Source organism: Eubalaena glacialis, chromosome 10 (assembly GCF_028564815.1).
Source record: "Eubalaena glacialis isolate mEubGla1 chromosome 10, mEubGla1.1.hap2.+ XY, whole genome shotgun sequence".
Taxonomy (NCBI): Eukaryota; Metazoa; Chordata; class Mammalia; order Artiodactyla; family Balaenidae; genus Eubalaena; species Eubalaena glacialis.
In genome coordinates this window covers 60081533-60099975 of record NC_083725.1, presented here as the reverse complement: position 1 = coordinate 60099975, position 18443 = coordinate 60081533, and the positions used below count along the sequence as shown (strand labels likewise).

The window sequence follows — 18443 nt, the reverse complement described above, 5'->3', positions numbered from 1 at the left end:
GAAGTTTCTGGACCCATTTAAAGATCTATGGCAGAGATTGTAAATTGGCAGCCATTGAGTGAATTTGACCACAGATGTGTTTTGTTTGGCTTGTAGAGTATTGGTCATACATAAGATATGGACCAGCATTTCACTCACTGCAAAAACTGACTGGGATTGAGTAGTATTTCACCTTGTGGACAAGGAATGTGGTCTCCAGTTTGCCACAGCTCCTACCACTCCATATTGTTTACCCAACAGTAAGGCCAAATGTGGGTTACCATATCATTGTGCTTGTGCTTTTGTTTTTCTTATACCTGGCCCCCTCATTCACTTATGATGCTTCTCAGGCTGTAGTATTTCATGATGATAGACTAACTTTAAAGATATAAAAATGTTAAAAATATCTGCTAACATGGTTAACATGGGTATTTTCTTAACGTAGTGTCTTCATTGGCTCCTCTGGCATGGAGCTGATCTCTCACAAGTAACCGTGAGAGGTTGGACAGCAGCTCACATAGCTGCAATCAGGGGACAGGATGCTTGCATGCAGGTAATAATAACTTTGGTTACTTTCTAAAAAAATTCAATAAGTTTAATTACTTTAGCATAGTTCTGTTGGGCCATTGCCTTTATTCTAATAATTTGATCCCATAGACTTAGTAGTTCTATGTTCTAAACAAAAACTTACTAGATTCCAGGACTCAGATATTTTGGTACCAACTGTCACTCCAACAGATTGTATGAGATTGGAAATTATATTATCTCTAAAGTAGTTGGCTATCTGTTTGGGTTGTTTTAAGGGATGTCATAGTCATGCCCAGATTATCTTCTTTATAGCTTGCCATGCCTAAAATTCCTCATTTAATGTATTTCCTGGCCAGAGTTATTCATAAATATGTGGCAGGATCTAGTTTATTAGAGTAAATAGACTTAATCAATGTCATGAAATGGGCTGGAACTTCGAGGAATACAAAATCATGTAAGCAAACAGTCCCTGCCTATAAGAAGCCTGAGATTCTATTGGGAATGACAGTAGCTTTACTCAGTGAGTTACAAAACAGTACAAATCACAGTCTCTGAGTAAGGTTCTCATGAAAAGTATAGATGAGAACTGTAGAACTTAAGAGAAGATAGGGGAATCATAAATGGAGGAAATGAAATTTCAGCTAATTCTAAAAGAATGGGTTGATTTTAAAAAGATAAGTAGTGAAGAAGCATTGTAGGTAGGGATGGTGTCAGGAGCAAATAAAAATAATGATTTTTATTTATTGAACACTTTTTTTTTTTTTTAATTAATTAATTTATTTATTTATTTTTGGCTGTGTTGGGTCTTTGTTTCTGTGCGAGGGCTTTCTCCAGTTGCGGCAAGTGGGGGCCACTCTTCATCGCGGTGCGCGGGCCTCTCACTATCGCGGCCTCTCTTGTTGCGGAGCACAAGCTCCAGACGCGCAGGCTCAGTAATTGTGGCTCACGGGCCTAGTTGCTCCGCGCCATGTGGGATCTTCCCAGACCAGGGCTCGAACCCGTGTCCCCTGCATTAGCAGGCAGATTCTCAACCACTGCGCCACCAGGGAAGCCCTACTGAACACTTTTTATGTGTCAATCACCGTCTCCCATGCATCACTTCATTTAATACAATAATCTTATGAGTTTCCCTTCATGTAGGTTAGGAAACAGATTCAGAGAGTTAAGTTCGTTGCTTAAGTTAGTGACAAAGCCAGGGTTTGAACCTAGACTTTGTCCCATTAACCTCTATGCTATAATTCTATGTGAAATTTTGAATTGGAAAAATGAGGTGTGTTCAAGGAATATACCATTATATGAGTTTGACTGAGTGTAGATGATTTGTTCTGAACTAAGTTTAGATAAAGCCAGATTTGTAAAATGTCTTAGGAATAGAATAAAGATTCATTTGTATAGGAAAGAGAATTTTATATGTATACTATACACATGTATATGTGTGTGTATATATGTATATACACACATACACATACATACACACACATGCACATGGACATTAACAGGGAAATGTGGTAATGAAAACAATATTTCAGGAAATTATTCTAGCAAGATGTATCCAGGATTATGTAGGATGAAGAGAGAGTTTGGAAGCAAGATAATCAGAGACTTTTGGTATTATCACTAACCATAGAGGGTGAGATTAGTTGGTGGCAGTGGGAAACAAAGAAAATTATTTAAAACATCTTGCATAGCAGGCATTGGCAAAGTGTAGTGAGACTGTAAGGTTTTGAGTCAGAATGACAGATAATTATGGCACTATAGATAGGGACATCTGAAAGGCAGGGGAGGTTTGGGAGGAAAGATGTTGAGTTCAACTTTGGCCCATGTTGAGTTTAAGGTGCCTATAGGTCATTCGGGTGCAGAAGGACAGGGCAGTTGGAAAGGGCACTGGTGACAAAGATTTCAGGAGTAATAAAGCTTAGAGAAGAGTACAGAGTACTGAGGATTGAATGTTGAAGAATGTTACTAGTAGGGACGGGAGGAAGCAGCGAAATGAGTAAGGAATTCAGAGGAGAAAGAGAGATAGAGAGCCAGGACCCATTAGCGCTGTGCAAGTGAAGGAAGAAGTTGAAGTCAGGCAGAGTATCACTTACAGAATAAAACTAAGGGGAATAGCACTTAAGGAAATGCCACTGAACTAGAGAACTCTCTATAGGGGGAGGTTGGCTATATTTCTATGCAGTGATAGGGACAGCACCCAATTTGCAGGTGGATTTGAAGTTGAGGCATTGAGGTATTTGAAAAGTAGGCAGTGAAAGGAAGGAGCAAATACAATAGTAACTTAAGGGGATATCAGGGTCAAATGAAGCTTTACTTGATGCTTTCCTTCCTCTAAGCATTAGTTTAACCCACTCCCTCTCCCTTGATTGTCCTTCTGTTCCCCAAAGTGATCTCTTCATTCTTAGAGCTTTTGTGATGCTTTGGGGTACTATACTGTGTAGTTGTTACTTACCAAAGACTGCTTTGTATAGTTGATTGTCTTTGTCTCTACATGTGTCCTAATTCCCTAAGTTGATATATCTTCATATTCTTTGTAGTGACATAGTAAGCACTCAGTATATGGTTTGTGATGATTATTGACTAGTTTGTTAGTGGGAGTCAGGCAAAATCATGGATACTGTTCTTCCTAAAACTCTTGGTAGGAATTATGACTAAGTAAACTTTTGCTGAGATGCTGGTAAATATAGGCTGGTTAAAAAGGAAAGAAAGTCTGAGGGAGATAAAACTGAAAAATATTTGCTAATAATTTTTTAAACCAGTTACTCTGTATATTGTATAAAGGGGTGTGTTGTGTATATGATATAACCCATATACAGAAACTGGGCCAATGGTAAATTCAGATGGAATCTCCTCAGATGCCGTTAGAAGTTTGATTTGGAGCTTAGAACTGGTTACTTTAATAATGAAATCCTTTTATTGTATTCAAAACCCAGTTAATAAAAGATTCTGCTTTTGAAATAGAGGAATTTTAAATTTCAATTTTATTAGCTTAGCATTAAATTATTTAAGTTAGTGGTTGTTAATCTGTGCTCATGAAAAGTTTGTTTTATAAATTGTATGTACATGCTCAAATCAGAATGTGAAATCGGGTATACATGTCTCCTAGGCAATGTTAAAAAGGATCTCAAGCATTTTCTTAGGACTAGCTAAGAATTTCTCACACTTTGTGTGTAGCACACATGTAAGAACTTACATAATAGCTTAGCTATAGGTTAACAAATTCCTTGCCTTTAAATAATCTGCATCTGCATTTATGATTTAACATCTATATTCATATAAACTCATTCTTATTTCTCTACTTTCAGGCTCTTATAATTAATGGAACCAATCTGGCAGCTCAAGATGATCGTGGATGCACTCCTTTACACCTTGCTACAACACACGGACATTCTTTCACTTTACAAATAATGCTCCGAAGTGGAGTGGTGAGGGATTCCTGTTAATAAGTGAGAATGTATAATGATATGGACTATAGTCCATACTGTCCATATCATATGGACTGACATTTGGTAGTCTGGTTATCTCTTCCTGACTTTGTAAATCCCTTATGTGACTTTGAGGAAGTAATTTGATCTCTCTCTTTAGCTTTTCTATCTTTCAACATGGGAGCAATAATTTAGATAAATCATCAACAACAACAAAAAAAACAGCTTAGTGGCACAAAATATTTCAGAGGCTATGGATTCTTCATGTCAGTTCAGAGTTTAACAGGGAAGATTCTGAAGCTTCCAGACACATCTTAACCAGGCATTGTAAATCTTTCTGAATTGCTGTGTGTTTACCTGTTTCTTTTGCAACTCTTATTTCATACACTAATTTAGAAAGTGATTTATATCTCCAGAAATTTCATTTATTGTGATATTTATTTTTAATATTACCCAGTGGTTGTAAAAAATAACTTCTTATAAGAGTTAAATATTTTTTCATTAACTCTTTGGTTATTCTCCCAAGGATAAGATTTGATCATTTGAATCCATCTCTTTCATTTTATTGGTCAGGAACTTGTGACCAGTAAAATGACTAGTTAAGTTCCTTTTTAGAAACGACTTTTATGTGGCTAGTTCTTTTTTAAAAGACTTTATAATTTCATTTGTATATTATTAGCTCATATGTTCAAATCAATGGTTGCAGTAAATATTTCTATGATATTTAGTGTTTGCCTTATAGTTTTAAGAACAGCCTCCAATTCTCATTTGCAGAATTAAGCTGCTAGACTTAGTGTTTCGCCTGCAAAACATAAAAAAACTGAGTCCTTGTGAATGTTACCTCTAGGATCCCAGCGTGACTGATAAGAGAGAGTGGAAACCTGTGCATTATGCAGCTTTTCATGGGCGGCTTGGCTGTTTGCAACTTCTCATTAAATGGGGATGTAACATAGAAGATGTGGACTACAATGGAAACCTTCCAGGTATTCGCAAAAGCAAATATTTTGTTTTTCTATTAATGTAAACTTTAACAATGTTTGATCATGTTTAAGAAATTTGAACTGTCGTCATTCTAATATTTCCTAACAAAACTAAAGTAGTAAATATGTAGACATGAACATTTTTTATCTTATATTATGTCTATGTTATGTACCCATCATGTGACTGATTTTTTTTTCTGGAACCGTATCAGCAAAAGAGAAATATCCAAAATTAAACTTGGATTTACTCTTCCCACCAGCTGTTTCCCTCATCTACTGTCTAGTGTTATTGTTTTTTAACTTCATATGTCTCTTCCCCACAGACTACTTAAAAAAGTAATAGTACAGATAGTGGACACTAGTGTATTTGAGTTAATTTGCTAATTGCAGTTGTCTAGCCTGTGGTCAACTAGCCAGTTGAGACCTATACTCTAAGTACCCTGTCTTCTTCTAAGAGGTGCTGTAGAAGTTCAGAAGAGAGTTAGACCACAGTGAGATTGGTTACTGAAACAATACTTGAACTATGTCTTAAAGGAATCTTAAGTAGCAAACAAATGAACGGGAAGTCCAGGCAAAATAATCACTTTGATTTATTAAAAACTCCCTAGATCCCAGTGGATCTCTGATTCCTTAGCTTGGCATGCTGGGCCTTCATAATTTGGCTCTGACCTTCCTCCCTGCCCTCATCTTCCATCCCTTGACACTGCTATCTTGGATCATTTTGCTTCTTTCCGAAGAACATCCTTTAGTGTTCATTTAGTGAAGGTTTGTTGGTATGAACTCTCTCAATTTTTGTGTATCTGCAAGCAACTATTTTACTCTCAGTCTTTTAAAAAAAAATTTTATATTTGACGTATAACATACATACAGAAAAACGCCCAATTCAAATGCACAGCTCACTAAATTTTCACAAGTGAACACTTCTCTGTGACCATCAGCTAAATCAAGAAACAGGGTAGTCTCCTTCGTGTCCTCTTTCTAGTTACTGCCAACTTCCAAAGTTAATCACTACCTTGACTTCCAACATAAAAATTAGTATTGTTTTTTTTCTGAACTCCATGGAATAAAATAATACACTGGTGTCCTTTTGTGTGTGGCTTCTTTTGACTTTCCAAAGTGGTTGTTATCAATTTATACATCCACAAGCAGTGTTTAAGGCTTTCAGTTACTCCACCTTCTCATCAGCACTTGACACTATCAGTTTTTTTTGTTTTAGTCATTCTTTTGAGTGTATAGTAATATCTCATTGTGGTTTTAATTTGAATTTTCCCTGATGACTAGAGATGTAGAACATCATTTCATATGATTAATGGCTGTTTAGTTATTTTCTTCTGTGAAATACCAGTTTGAAGCTTCTGCATTTTTTTTTTATTGAGTTGTTCCTCTTTTTTTCTAATTGAATTGTAGGGGTTCTTTATACATTCTAGCTACAAGCTCTTTGTCACTTACATGTGTTGCAAATATCTTTTCCATTTAAGTATCTTTTCCATTCTATTGTCTTGCCTTTTCATTCTTTTAAGATATCTTTTGATGAATAGAAGTTTTCATTTTACTGTAGTCCAGTTTAATAAGCTCTTCCTTTATGGTTAGTACTTTCTGAATCCTGTTAAAAAAAAGTAAGGAAAGACTTTTTTTAACAGGATTCAGAAAGTCTTCATTTCATGAAGACACTCTTTTATATTATCTTCTAGGAATTTTATTATTTTACTTTCACATTTCCACATGGAATTGACTTTTCTGTAATACAAGGTAGGGGGGAATTTCACTTTTATTTAGTTCTTTATTGAATTTGCCTGATCACTTTGTTAGTCTCTTGTTGCCTGCTCATTGAAAAAAAATTCAACTTTTATTTCCTTGAACATGTATAATTATTTTATAACCATGTGTAGTATATTTTTTAATAGTATAAGGTAGAGGTTAAGAATGTGGCCTCAGGACTAGACTGCTTATATTCAGACCTCTGTCGTAAAAACAATTCAAAATTTATTAAGCATCTGTGTGTCAGTCCCTAGGGGCTGGGGATATCACTGCAAATAAAACAGACAAAAATCTCTGCCTTTGTGTGTGGTGAGGGGGGAGCCAGACAATAATAAAAATGAATGAACAGAATATATATTATATTAAATAGGGATATGTGTTTGGATTAAATAGCAAAGGGGAATAGAGTGTTACAGGGGATGAAGTTTGAAATAGGGTAGTCAGGGAAGCCTTCACTGAAGAGGTGACAGTTGGGTGAAGACTTGGAGTTGAGGGAGCAAGTCTTGATATCCTGGGGGAAGAACATTTTAGGAAGATGTAACAGCAATGTGTAAAGCTCCTGAGGCAGGGTTGTGCCTTGCGTTATTTGAGTAACAGCAAGTCAGTGTGGTTGGAACAGAAGTGAGGGGGTAATAGATGATGAGGTCAGAGAGGTAACAAGAGCCATTGAAGGATTTTGAGTGTGGGAGTGACATGATCTATGTTTAAAACCATCATTTTGGCTATTGTGTTTATAATACCAGATTGTAGTGAGGGTGTGGGCATGAGCGGTTAGGAGCTTGTTGCAATAATTTAGGTTACTGTTTGGTTGGACTAGATAGTGAGAAGTAATTGGGCTCTGTGTATCTTTTACAGATAGAGCCAGTAAGATTTGCTGATTGATTAGATGTGGGGAGTGACAGAAATGGGAGTCAAGGATGGCTCCAGGGTTTTTGGCCTGACCTTCATGGAAAGGAGAGCATTTCCATTAACTGAGATGGGGAAAGCTGTGTAAGGAATATGTATGCAAAAAGGGTAAGGAGTTCAGTTTTTGACCTGTTAAGTTCGAAATGCCTATGACAAATTTCATGTATATGATGAGTAAGCAGTTAGAGGAGTCTGAACTTTCAGGGGGAGTTTTTTAGTGGAAGGTTCAGCTGAGAAAGTGTACAGTGGCATGTGCCAACTACTTATCTTGTGGACATTGTTACTTAATTGATTCTCCTGAGTTTTACTGGTCACTTGGGCACTGCCCTACTTCTCCAGAGCCAAGATTTGTATACAAATTGGAGTCTTTCCCAAATAGTCACTTCTCAAGAGGTGTAAAGGCTCTCTTGTTCTTTGTAATCATTGCCTCTAAGCTTGTAATACCCCAGAACCATTCCTGTTTTTTGCAGCTTTTGGGTTATGGCTGTCCCTCAGTCTGATTCATTATATTGATATTTTCTTTCAGGGATTCCTTAACATTTCTTGTCTGTTCGTGGTGTTCTTGTCTGTTTTTCTTGTCCTTTATGGCTTTAAAAAGTATCTTTCCTATTATTTTCAAGAATTTAAGAGAAGAAATGGTAAGATAGTGTGTGTGCTTAGTCTGCAGTTTTGATCTAGTCTTCTTGTTTATAAAAAGAATAATGTTTATGAAAAAGTGACAAAATACATAGTGATAAAAATAACATTACCCCTATTTGCATAGTGACTATTTTGGTTTATTTCTTCCACTTTTTTCCAAAATATTAAGATAAATTTATCTATCTAGCACCTATATTACATAGAAGGCATTTTTTTTCATATAATTATAAGCTGCACAGTTGGGATTTCACTTTCCAAGAAAATTTTCTGAGACCTGCTCTTTGGTGACCCTCACTTGGCCTCCCTACATTCATAGTAAGTGTAGCTATTCAACCATTTAATCTACTGCTGTGGCTTGACTAGAAGGCTGACTGAGTAAGGACATGTAAGCTGGAAAAATGGTCTGTTATTCTTGCATCCCTGTTATATAGGATATATATATAGGATAGGGATAGTTGTCTCCCTAGGAGGATTAGAGTTAATGTGTTGTTTCTTTTTTCAAGATATTTTATTGTCAATTTAAAATTAAATTATTATTTTTTCTCTCACCTATAGTTCACTTAGCAGCCATGGAAGGCCACCTTCACTGTTTTAAATTCCTACTCAGTAGAATGAGCAGTGCCTCCCAAGCTTTGAAAGCCTTCAATGATAATGGAGAAAATGTATTGGACCTAGCCCAGAGGTTCTTTAAGCAGAACATTTTACAGTTTATCCAGGGTGCTGAGTATGAAGGAAATGATCCAAAAGATCAAGAAAGTAAGTAATAAACCTGAAGTGTTTTAGCATTTAATAAGTAGAATAAATGGAGAAGGAAAAGAAAGGAGTTATAAGACAAATGTTGTATTAAAATATGTTATGTATCATTGTCTACACATTCATCCAGATTCTGTTCTTTATATGAAATATTTTAAGCAGAAATATAGAGAGATTAATGTAATATAATGAACACTTTTTTTTTAACATCTTTATTGGAGTATAATTGCTTTACAATGGTGTGTTAGTTTCTGCATTATAACAAATTGAATCAGTTATACATATATCTCCATATCCGCTCCCTTTTGCATCTCCCTCCCACCCTCCCCATCCCACCCCTCTAGGTGGACACAAAGCACTGATCTCCCTGTGCTATGGGACTGATTCCCACTAGCTATCTGTTTTACATTTGGTAGTGTATATATGGCCATGCCACTCTCTCACTTCGTCCCAGCTTACCCTTACCCCTCCCCGTGTCCTCAAGGCCATTCTCTATGTCTGCGTCTTTATTCCTGTCCTGCCCCTAGATTCTTCAGAACCATTTTTTTTTTTTTTTTTTTTTTTTTAGATTCCATATATATGTGTTAGCATATGGTATTTGTTTTTCTCTTTCTGACTTACTTCACTCTGTATGACAGTCTCTAGGTCCATCCACCTCACTACAAATAACTCAATTTCATTTCTTTTTATGGCTGAGTAATATTCCATTGTATATATGTGCCACATCTTCTTTATCCATTCATCTGTCAATGGACACTTAGGTTGCTTCCATGTCCTGGCTATTGTAAATAGAGCTGCAATGAACATTGTGGTACATGACTCTTTTTGAATTATGGTTTTCTCAGGGTATATGCCCAGTAGTGGGATTACTGGGTCATATGGTAGTTCTATTTTTAGTTTTTTAAGGAACCTCCATACTGTTCTCCATAGTGGCTGTACCAATTTACATTCCTACCAACAGTGCAAGAGGGTTCCCTTTTCTCCACACCCTCTCCAGCATTTATTGTTTGTAGATTTTTTGATGATGCCCATTCTGACTGGTGTGAGGTGATACCTCATTGTAGTTTTGATTTGCATTTCTCTGATGATTAGTGATGTTGAGCATCCTTTCATGTGTTCGTTGGCAATCTGTGTATCTTCTTTAGGGAAATGTCTATTTAGGTCTTCTGCCCATTTTTGGATTGGGTTGTTTGTTTTTTTGACATTGAGCTGCATGAGCTGCTTGTAAATTTTGGAGATTAATCCTTTGTCAGTTGCTTCCTTTGCAAATATTTTCTCCCATTCTGAGGGTTGTCTTTTGTCTTGTTTAGGGTTTCCTTTGCTGTGAAAAAGCTTTTAAGTTGCATTAGGTCCCATTTGTTTAGTTTTGTTTTTATTTCCACTTCTCTAGGAGGCGGGTCAAAAAGGATCTTGCTGTGATTTACGTCATAGAGTATTCTGCCTATGTTTTCCACTAAGAGTTTTATAGTATCTGGCCTTATATTTAGGTCTTTAATCCATTTTGAGTTTATTTTTGTGTATGGTGTTAGGGAGTGTTCTAATTTCATTCTTTTGCATGTAGCTGTCGGAGTTTTCCCAGCACCACTTATTGAAGAGGCTGTCTTTTCTCCATTGTATATTCTTGCCTCCTTTATCAAAGATAAGGTGACCACATATGCGTGGGTTTATCTCTGGGCTTTCTATCCTGTTCCACTGATATATACTTTTCTTTTTGTGCCAGTACCATGCTGTCTTGATTACTGGAGCATTGTAGTATAGTCTGAAGGCCGGGAGCCTGATTCCTTCAGCTCCATTTTTCTTTCTGAAGGTTGCTTTGGCTATTCGGGGTCTTTTGTGTTTCCATACAAATTGTGAAATTTTTTGTTCTAGTTCTGTGAAAAATGCCATTGGTAGTTTGATAGGGATTGCATTGAATCTGTAGATTGCTTTGGGTAGTATAGTCATTTGACAGTGTTGATTCTTCCAATCCAGGAACATGGTATATCTCTCCATCTGTTTGTATCATCTTTAATTTTTTTCATCATTGTCTTATAGTTTTCTGCATACAGGTCTTTTATCTCCTTAGGTAGGTTTATTCCTAGGTATTTTATTCTTTTTGTTGTAGTGGTAAATGGGAGTGTTTCCTTAATTTCTCTTTCAGATTTTTTGTCGTTAGTGTATAGGAATGCAAGAGATTTCTGTGCTTTAATTTTGTATCCTGCTACTTTACCAAATTCATTGATTAGCTGTAGTAGTTTTCTGGTAGCATCTTTAGGATTCTCTACGTATAGTATCGTGTCATCTGCAAACAGTGACAGCTTTACTTCTTTTCCGATTTGGATTCCTTTTATTTCTTTTTCTTCTCTGATTGCTGTGGCTAACACTTCCAAAACTATGTTGAATAATAGTGGTGAGAGTGGGCAACCTTGTCTTGTTCCTGATCTTAGAGGTAGTGGTTTCAGTTTTTCACCATTGAGAATGATGTTGGCTGTGGATTAGTCATATATGGCCTTTATTATGTTGCGGTAGGTTCCCTTTATGCCTACTTTCTGGAGAGTTTTTATCATAAATGGGTGTTGAATTTTGTTGAAAGCTTTTTCTGCATCTGTTGAGACTATGATATGGTTTTTATCCTTCAATTTGTTAGTATGGTGTATCACATTGACTGATTTGCATATATTGAAGAATCCTTGCATTCCTGGAATAAACCCCACTTGATCATGGTGTATGATCCTTTTAATGTGCTGTCGGATTCTGTTGGCTAGTATTTTGTTGAGGATTTTTGCATCTATGTTCCTCAGTGATATTGGCCTGTAGTTTTCTTTCTTTGTGACATCTTTTTCTGGTTTTGGTATCAGGGTGATGGTGGTCTCGTTGAATGAGTTTGGGAGTGTTCCTCCCTCTGGTATATTTTGGAAGAGTTTGAGAAGGATAGGTGGTAGCTATTCTCTAAATGTTTGATAGAATTCTCCTGTGACGCCATCTGGTCCTGGGCTTTTGTTTGTTGGAAGATTTTTTATCACAGTTTCGATTTTAGTGCTTGTGATTGGTCTGTTTATATTTTCTATTTCTTCCTGGTTCAGTCTCGGAAGGTTGTGCTTTTCTAAGAATTTGTCCATTTCTTCCAGGTTGTCCATTTTATTGGCATGTAGTTGTTTGTAGTAATCTCTCATGATTCTTTGTATTTCTGCAGTGTCAGTTGTTACTTCTTCTTTTACATTTCTAATTCTATTGATTTGGGTCTTCTCCCTTTTTTTCTTGATGAGTCTGGCTAATGGTTTATCAATTTTCTTTATCTTCTCAAAGAACCAGCTTTTAGTTTTATTGATCTTTTCTGTTGTTTCCTTCATTTCTTTTTCATTTATTTCTGATCTGATCTTTATGATTTCTTTCCTTCTGCTAACTTTGGGGTTTTTTTTTTCTTCTTTCTCTAATTGCTTTAGGTGTAAGGTTAGGTTGTTTATTTGAGATGTTTCTTGTTTCTTGAGGTAGAATTGTATTGCATAAACTTCCCTCTTCAACTGCTTTTGCTACATCCCATAGGTTTTGGGTCTTCGTGTTTTCATTGTCATTTGTTTCTAGGTATTTTTTGATTTCCTCTTTGATTTCTTTAGTGATCTCTTGGTTTTTAAGTAGTGTATTGTTTAGCCTCCAGGTGTTTGTATTTTTTACATATTTTTTCCTGTAATTGATATCTAGTCTCGTAGCATTGTGGTCGGAAAAGATACTTGTTACAATTTCAATTTTCTTAAATTTACCAAGGCTTGATTTGTGACCCAAGATATGATCATTCCTGGACAGTGTGCATGAGCACTTGAGAAGAAAGTGTATTCTGTTATTTTTGGATGGAATGTCCTATAAATATCAATTAAGTCCATCTTGTTTAATGTATCATTTAAAGCTTGTGTTTCCTTATTTATTTTCATTTTGGATGATCTGTCCATTGGTGAAAGTGGGGTGTTAAAGTCCCCTATTATGATTGTGTTACTGTCAGTTTCCCCTTTTATGGCTTTTAGCATTTGCCTTATGTATTGAGGTGCTCCTATGTTGGGTGCATAAATATTTACAGTTGTTATATCTTCTTCTTGGATTGATCCCTTGATCATTATGTAGTGTCCTTCTTTGTCTCTTGTAATAGTCTTTATTTTAAAGTCTATTTTGTCTGATATGAGAGTTGCTACTCCAGGTTTCTTTTGATTTCCATTTGCATAGAATATCTTTTTCCATCCCCTCACTTTCAGTCTGTATGTGTCCCTCGGTCTGAAGTGGGTCTCTTGTAGACACCATATATATGGGTCTTGTTTTTGTATCCATTCAGCCAGTCTATGTCTTTTGGTTGGAGCATATAATCCATTTACATTTATGGTAGTTATCAATATGTATGTTCCTGTTACCATTTTCTTAATTGTTTTGGGTTTGTTATTGTAAGTCTTTTCCTTCTCTTGTGTTTCCTGCCTAGAGAAGTTCCTTTAGCATTTGTTGTAAAGCTGGTTTGGTGGTGCTGAATTCTCTTAGCTTTTGCTTGTCTGTAAAGGTTTTAATTTCTCCGTCGAATCTGAATGAGATCCTTGCTGGATATTTTTCCCTTTCATCACTTCAAATATGTCCTGTCACTCCCTTCTGGCTTGCAGAGTTTCTGCTGAAAGATCAGCTGTTAACTTTCTGGGGTTTCCCTTGTATGTTATTTGTTGCTTTTCCCTTGCTGCTTTTAATATTTTTTCTTTGTATTTAATTTTTGATAGTTTGATTAATATGTGTCTTGGCGATACGTGTCTTGGTGTGTTTCTCCTTGGATTTATCCTGTATGGGACTCTCTGTGCTTCCTGGACTTCATTGACTATTTCCTTTCCCATATTAGGGAAGTTTTCAACTATAATCTCCTCAAATATTTTCTCACTCCCTTTCTTTTTCTCTTCTTCTTCTGGGACGCCTATAATTCGAATGTTGATGCATTTAATGTTGTCCCAGAGGTCTCTGAGACTGTCCTCAATTCTTTTCATTCTTTCTTCTTTATTCCGCTCTGCAGTAGTTATTTCCACTATTTTATCTTCCAGGTCACTTACCCGTTCTTCTGCCTCAGTTATTCTGCTATTGATTCCTTCTAGAGAATTTTTAATTTCATTAATTGTGTTGTTCATCATTGTTTGTTTGCTCTTTAGTTCTTCTAGGTCCTTGTTAAACGTTTCTTGTCTTTTCTCCATTCTATTTCCAAGATTTTGGATCATCTTTACTGTCATTACTCTGAATTCTTTTTCAGGTAGACTGCCTATTTCCTCTTCATTTGTTTGGTCTGGTGGGTTTTTACCTTGCTCCTTCATCCGCTGCATATTTCTCCGTCTTCTCATTTTGTTTAACTTACTGTGTTTGGGGTCTCCTTTTCACAGGCTGCAGGTTCGTAGTTCCTGTTGTTTATGGAGTCTGCCCCCAGTGGGTGAGGTTGGTTCAGTGGGTTGTGTAGGCTTCCTGGTTGAGGGGACTAGTGCCTGTGTTCTGATGGGTGGGACTGGATCTTGTCTTTCTAGTGGGCAGGACTGCTTCCGGTGGTGTGTTTTGGGGTGTCTGTGACCTTATTATGATTTTAGGCAGCCTCTCTGCTAATGGGTGGGGTTGTGTTCCTGTCTTGCTAGTTGTTTGGCATAGGGTGTCCACCACTGTAGCTTGCTGGTTGTTGAGTGGAGCTGAGTCTTAGCGTTAAGATGGAGATCTCTGGGAGAGCTTTTGCTGTTTGATATTACTTGCGGCCGGGAGGTCTCTGGTGGACCAGTGTCCTGAACTCGGCTCTCCCACCTCAGAGGCTCAGGCCTGACACCCGGCCGGAGCACCAAGACCCTGTCAGCCACACAGCTCAGAAGAAAAGGGAGAAAAAGAAAGAAAGAAAGAGAAGTAAATAAATAAATAAATTTATTAAAATAAAATATAAAATATTATTAATAATAAAAAATAAATAAATAAAAATAAATAAATAAAAAAGAAAGGAAGGAAGAAAGAAGAGAGCAACCAAACCAAAAAACAAATCCACCAGTGATAAGAAGTGCTAAAAACTATACAAAAAAAAAGAAAAACAGAAAAACAAAAAACGGACAGACAGAACCCTAGGAAAAATGGCAGAAGCAAAGCTATACAGACAAAATCACATGAAGAAGCATACACATACACACTCACAAAGAGAGAAAAAGGAAAAATAACATATATATATATTAAAAAAAAGAAGAGAGCAACCAAATCAATAAACAAATCTAACAATAATAATAAGCTCTAAATACTAAACTAAGATAAACATAAAACCAGAAAGAAATTAGTTGCAGAAAGCAAACGCCAAGTCTACAGTTGCTCCCAAAGTCCACCTCCTCAATTTTGGGATAATTCGTTGTTTATTCAGATATTCCACAGATGCAGGGTACATCAAGTTGATTGTGGAGATTTAATCCGCTGCTCCTGAGGCTGCTGGGAGAGATTTCCCTTTCTCTTCTTTGTTCACACAGCTCCTGGGGTTCAGCTTTGGATTTGGCCCTGCCTCTGTGTAGGTCACCTGAGGGCCTCTGTTCCCCACCCAGACAGGAGGGGGTTAAAGGAGCCACTGATTAGGGGGCTCTGGCTCACTCAGGCCGGGGGAGGGAGGGGTATGGAGTGCGGGACGAGCCTGCGGCAGCAGAGCCCGGCATGACTTTGCTCCAGCCTGAGGCGCGCCGTGTGTTCTCTCAGGGAAGTTGTCCCTGGATCAGAGGACCCTGGCAATGGCGGGCTGCACAGGCTCTTGGGAGGGGCGGTGTGGATAGTGACCTGTGCTTGCACACAGGCTTCTTGGTGGCGCAGCAACAGCCTTAGCGTCTCATGCCTGTCTCTGGGGTCCGCGCTGATAGCCGTGGCTCGCGCCCGTCTCTGGAGCTCCTTTAAGCAGCGCTGTTAATCCCCTCTCCTTGTGCACCAGGATACAAAGAGGCAAGAAAAATTCTCTTGCCTTTCGGCAGCTCCAGACTTTTTCCCGGACTCCCTCCCGGCTAGCTGTGGTGCACTAGCCTCCTTCAGGCCATGTTAACGCTGCCAACCCCAGTCCTCTTCCTGGGATCTGACCTCCGAAGCCTGAGCCTCAGCTCCCAACCCCTGCCCATCCCGGTGGGTGAGCAGACAAGCCTCTCGGGCTGATGAGTGCTGGTTGGCACCGATCCTCTGTGCAGGAGTCTCTCTGCTTTGCCCTCCGCATCCCTGTTGCTGTGCTCTCCTCCGTGGCCCCGAAGCTCCCCCCTTCCGCCACCCGCAGTCTCTGCCCGCGAAGGGCCTTCCTAGTGTGTGGAAACCTTTCCTCCTTCACAGCTCCCTCCCACTGGTGCTGGTCCTGTCCCTATTCTTTTGTCTCTGTTTCTTCTTTTTTCTTTTGCCCTACCCAGGTACGTGGGGAGTTTCTTGCCTTTTGGGAGGTCTGAGGTCTTCTGCCAGCGGTCAGTAGGTGTTCTGTAGGAGTTGTTCCACATGTAGATGTATTTTTGATGTATTTGTGGGGAGGAAGGTGATCTCCACGTCTTACTCCTCTGCCATCTTGAGGGTCTTCAATGAACTCTTTATACCACTAGATTTAAGAATAAAATATTATAGATAAGATACACTTGAAGCTTCCTGGTTCTCTCTCCTTAATACCATTCATTCCGTTTTCTCCCTCCTCAGAGGTAACCATTATTTTGGATTTATAATTCCATTCTATGGTTTTATATTTAGTATATATGTACTCACAAAAATATGCAGTATCATTTTGTGTATTTTTAGAGTAAGAGACTAAACTGTTATATCTAATAAGAAATCCTAAAATTCAGCAGCTTAAATTATATAGAAGTTTATTTCTTTTATATGATAGCCCTGGTTGGAGAGTGCATCTGTTCTATGTAGTCATTCAGGGACCTGTTTTCTTCCTAAGTAGCTCTCTCTAGTTGTTGCTAATCCAGCAGGAGCTGGGGAGAGAATGAGTATAAGCTAGGATTTTCAAGGTCTAATTTGCAGTCATCACTTTTGCTAACATTCTATTGGCAAGAGTTTAGTCACATGGCCACACCCAGCTGCAAGAAAGCCTGGATAATTCAGTACCCAGCTGAGAGGCCTCAGCTCAGGTGCAACTCTTGTTATTGTGGAAGGAAGGGGATTTTAGTGGACAACTAGAAGTATTTGAAACTTCTTTTAAAACTTTATAAAAATGGCATAAAACAGTAATGTATCCTTCTCTCTTTCTTTTTTCACAAAATGTTATGATTTTTGAGGTTTATTAGACAGATAGATGTATTCTAGTTTATTCTTTTAAATTGTTTGTGGTATTGCATTTAATAAAAAACACTGTTTATCCATTCTCCAATTTGACATTTAGATTGTTTACAGTTTTCAGAATTACAATCAAGGTGGTAACGGATATTCTTGTATGTGTCCTTGTTTACATGCACAAGATGTTCTTTAGAGAGGTGCTTCCCTACCTTTTTCACACTTTGCCCACATAGAAAATGATATTTGTATGGCACACTGGTACTGTTGGATGAGGCTTCCTGAGGTACTGCCTATCTTCTCTGAAGATTGAGAGTTAAGAGCTCTGCCTTGGTAAATAGTTGGGAAACTCTACTTTAGGTTTTGTTTGGTGGGATATACCCATTTTCAGTATAAATAGTTATAAATGCTTCATTCTTTATCAGAGTGGTTATAGTAATTTACACTCTCATCAGCAATGTTTGGTGAGAATTTAGAGAAACAATAATCAGTATTGTCAGATGTAAAAATTTTTGCCACTTAGTTGGGTATGAAGAGGTTTAATTTGTATTTTGATTTGCATTTTTTTGATTACTAATGACGCTGAACATTGTTTAGTAAAGTTATTGGCTATTCTCGTTTTCTCTTCTATTAAATTGCCTGTAGAATTGTGTTCTTTGTCCTTTTCTAAATAATTTGAGCTCTTTTATATAGTTCTGATACCAATCATTTATTAATTTTATCTGATATAGATATTTTCTCTCACACTGTGACTTGTTTTTTCACAAATGATATCCGTATTTAAAAACAACTTTATTAAAGTATGATTTACATAAAATAAACTGTATTTATTTGAAGTATGCAGTTCATCTCAAATGTTTTTTCATACCCTCTTGCAGTTCATCCCTCTTTTCACCCTGGCGGCACACAGCCACTGATTTGTTTTCTGTCACTATAGATTAGTTTGGGTTTTCTAATGGAAATGGATTTCTAATGGGTTTCTCTAATCTTTTGAGATTCATTTGTGTTGTATATATTAGTAGTTCGTTACTCTTTATTGCTGAATAGTATTCCATTGTATGGATGCATATTTTGTTTATGCATTCTGTCTTATTGGTATGTCTGTTTATTTGCCAGTACTACACAGTTGTTTTTTTTTTTTGAAAGAGAGGAAGCCAGCTCTCTTGGGTCTCTCTTTTTTTTTTTTAAATAAATTTATTTATTTTATTTTTGGCTGCATTGGGTCTTTGTTGCTGCGCGCGGGCTTTCTCTAGTTGCGGTG

General features: G+C 37.4%; 1 protein-coding gene across 1 annotated transcript in view; it reads left to right on the top strand.

The window, feature by feature from the left end:
• The window catches only part of ANKRD42 (ankyrin repeat domain 42), a gene marked incomplete at its 5' end in the record, with an annotated part of 54718 nt that overhangs the window by 12435 nt on the left and 23840 nt on the right, over positions 1 to 18443 (top strand). The window contains 4 exons of the mRNA XM_061203709.1: positions 425 to 532; positions 3810 to 3929; positions 4777 to 4912; positions 8768 to 8968. Of these exons, the coding sequence (XP_061059692.1) occupies positions 425 to 532; positions 3810 to 3929; positions 4777 to 4912; positions 8768 to 8968 (565 nt within the window). The remainder of the gene's footprint in view (positions 1 to 424; positions 533 to 3809; positions 3930 to 4776; positions 4913 to 8767; positions 8969 to 18443) is intronic.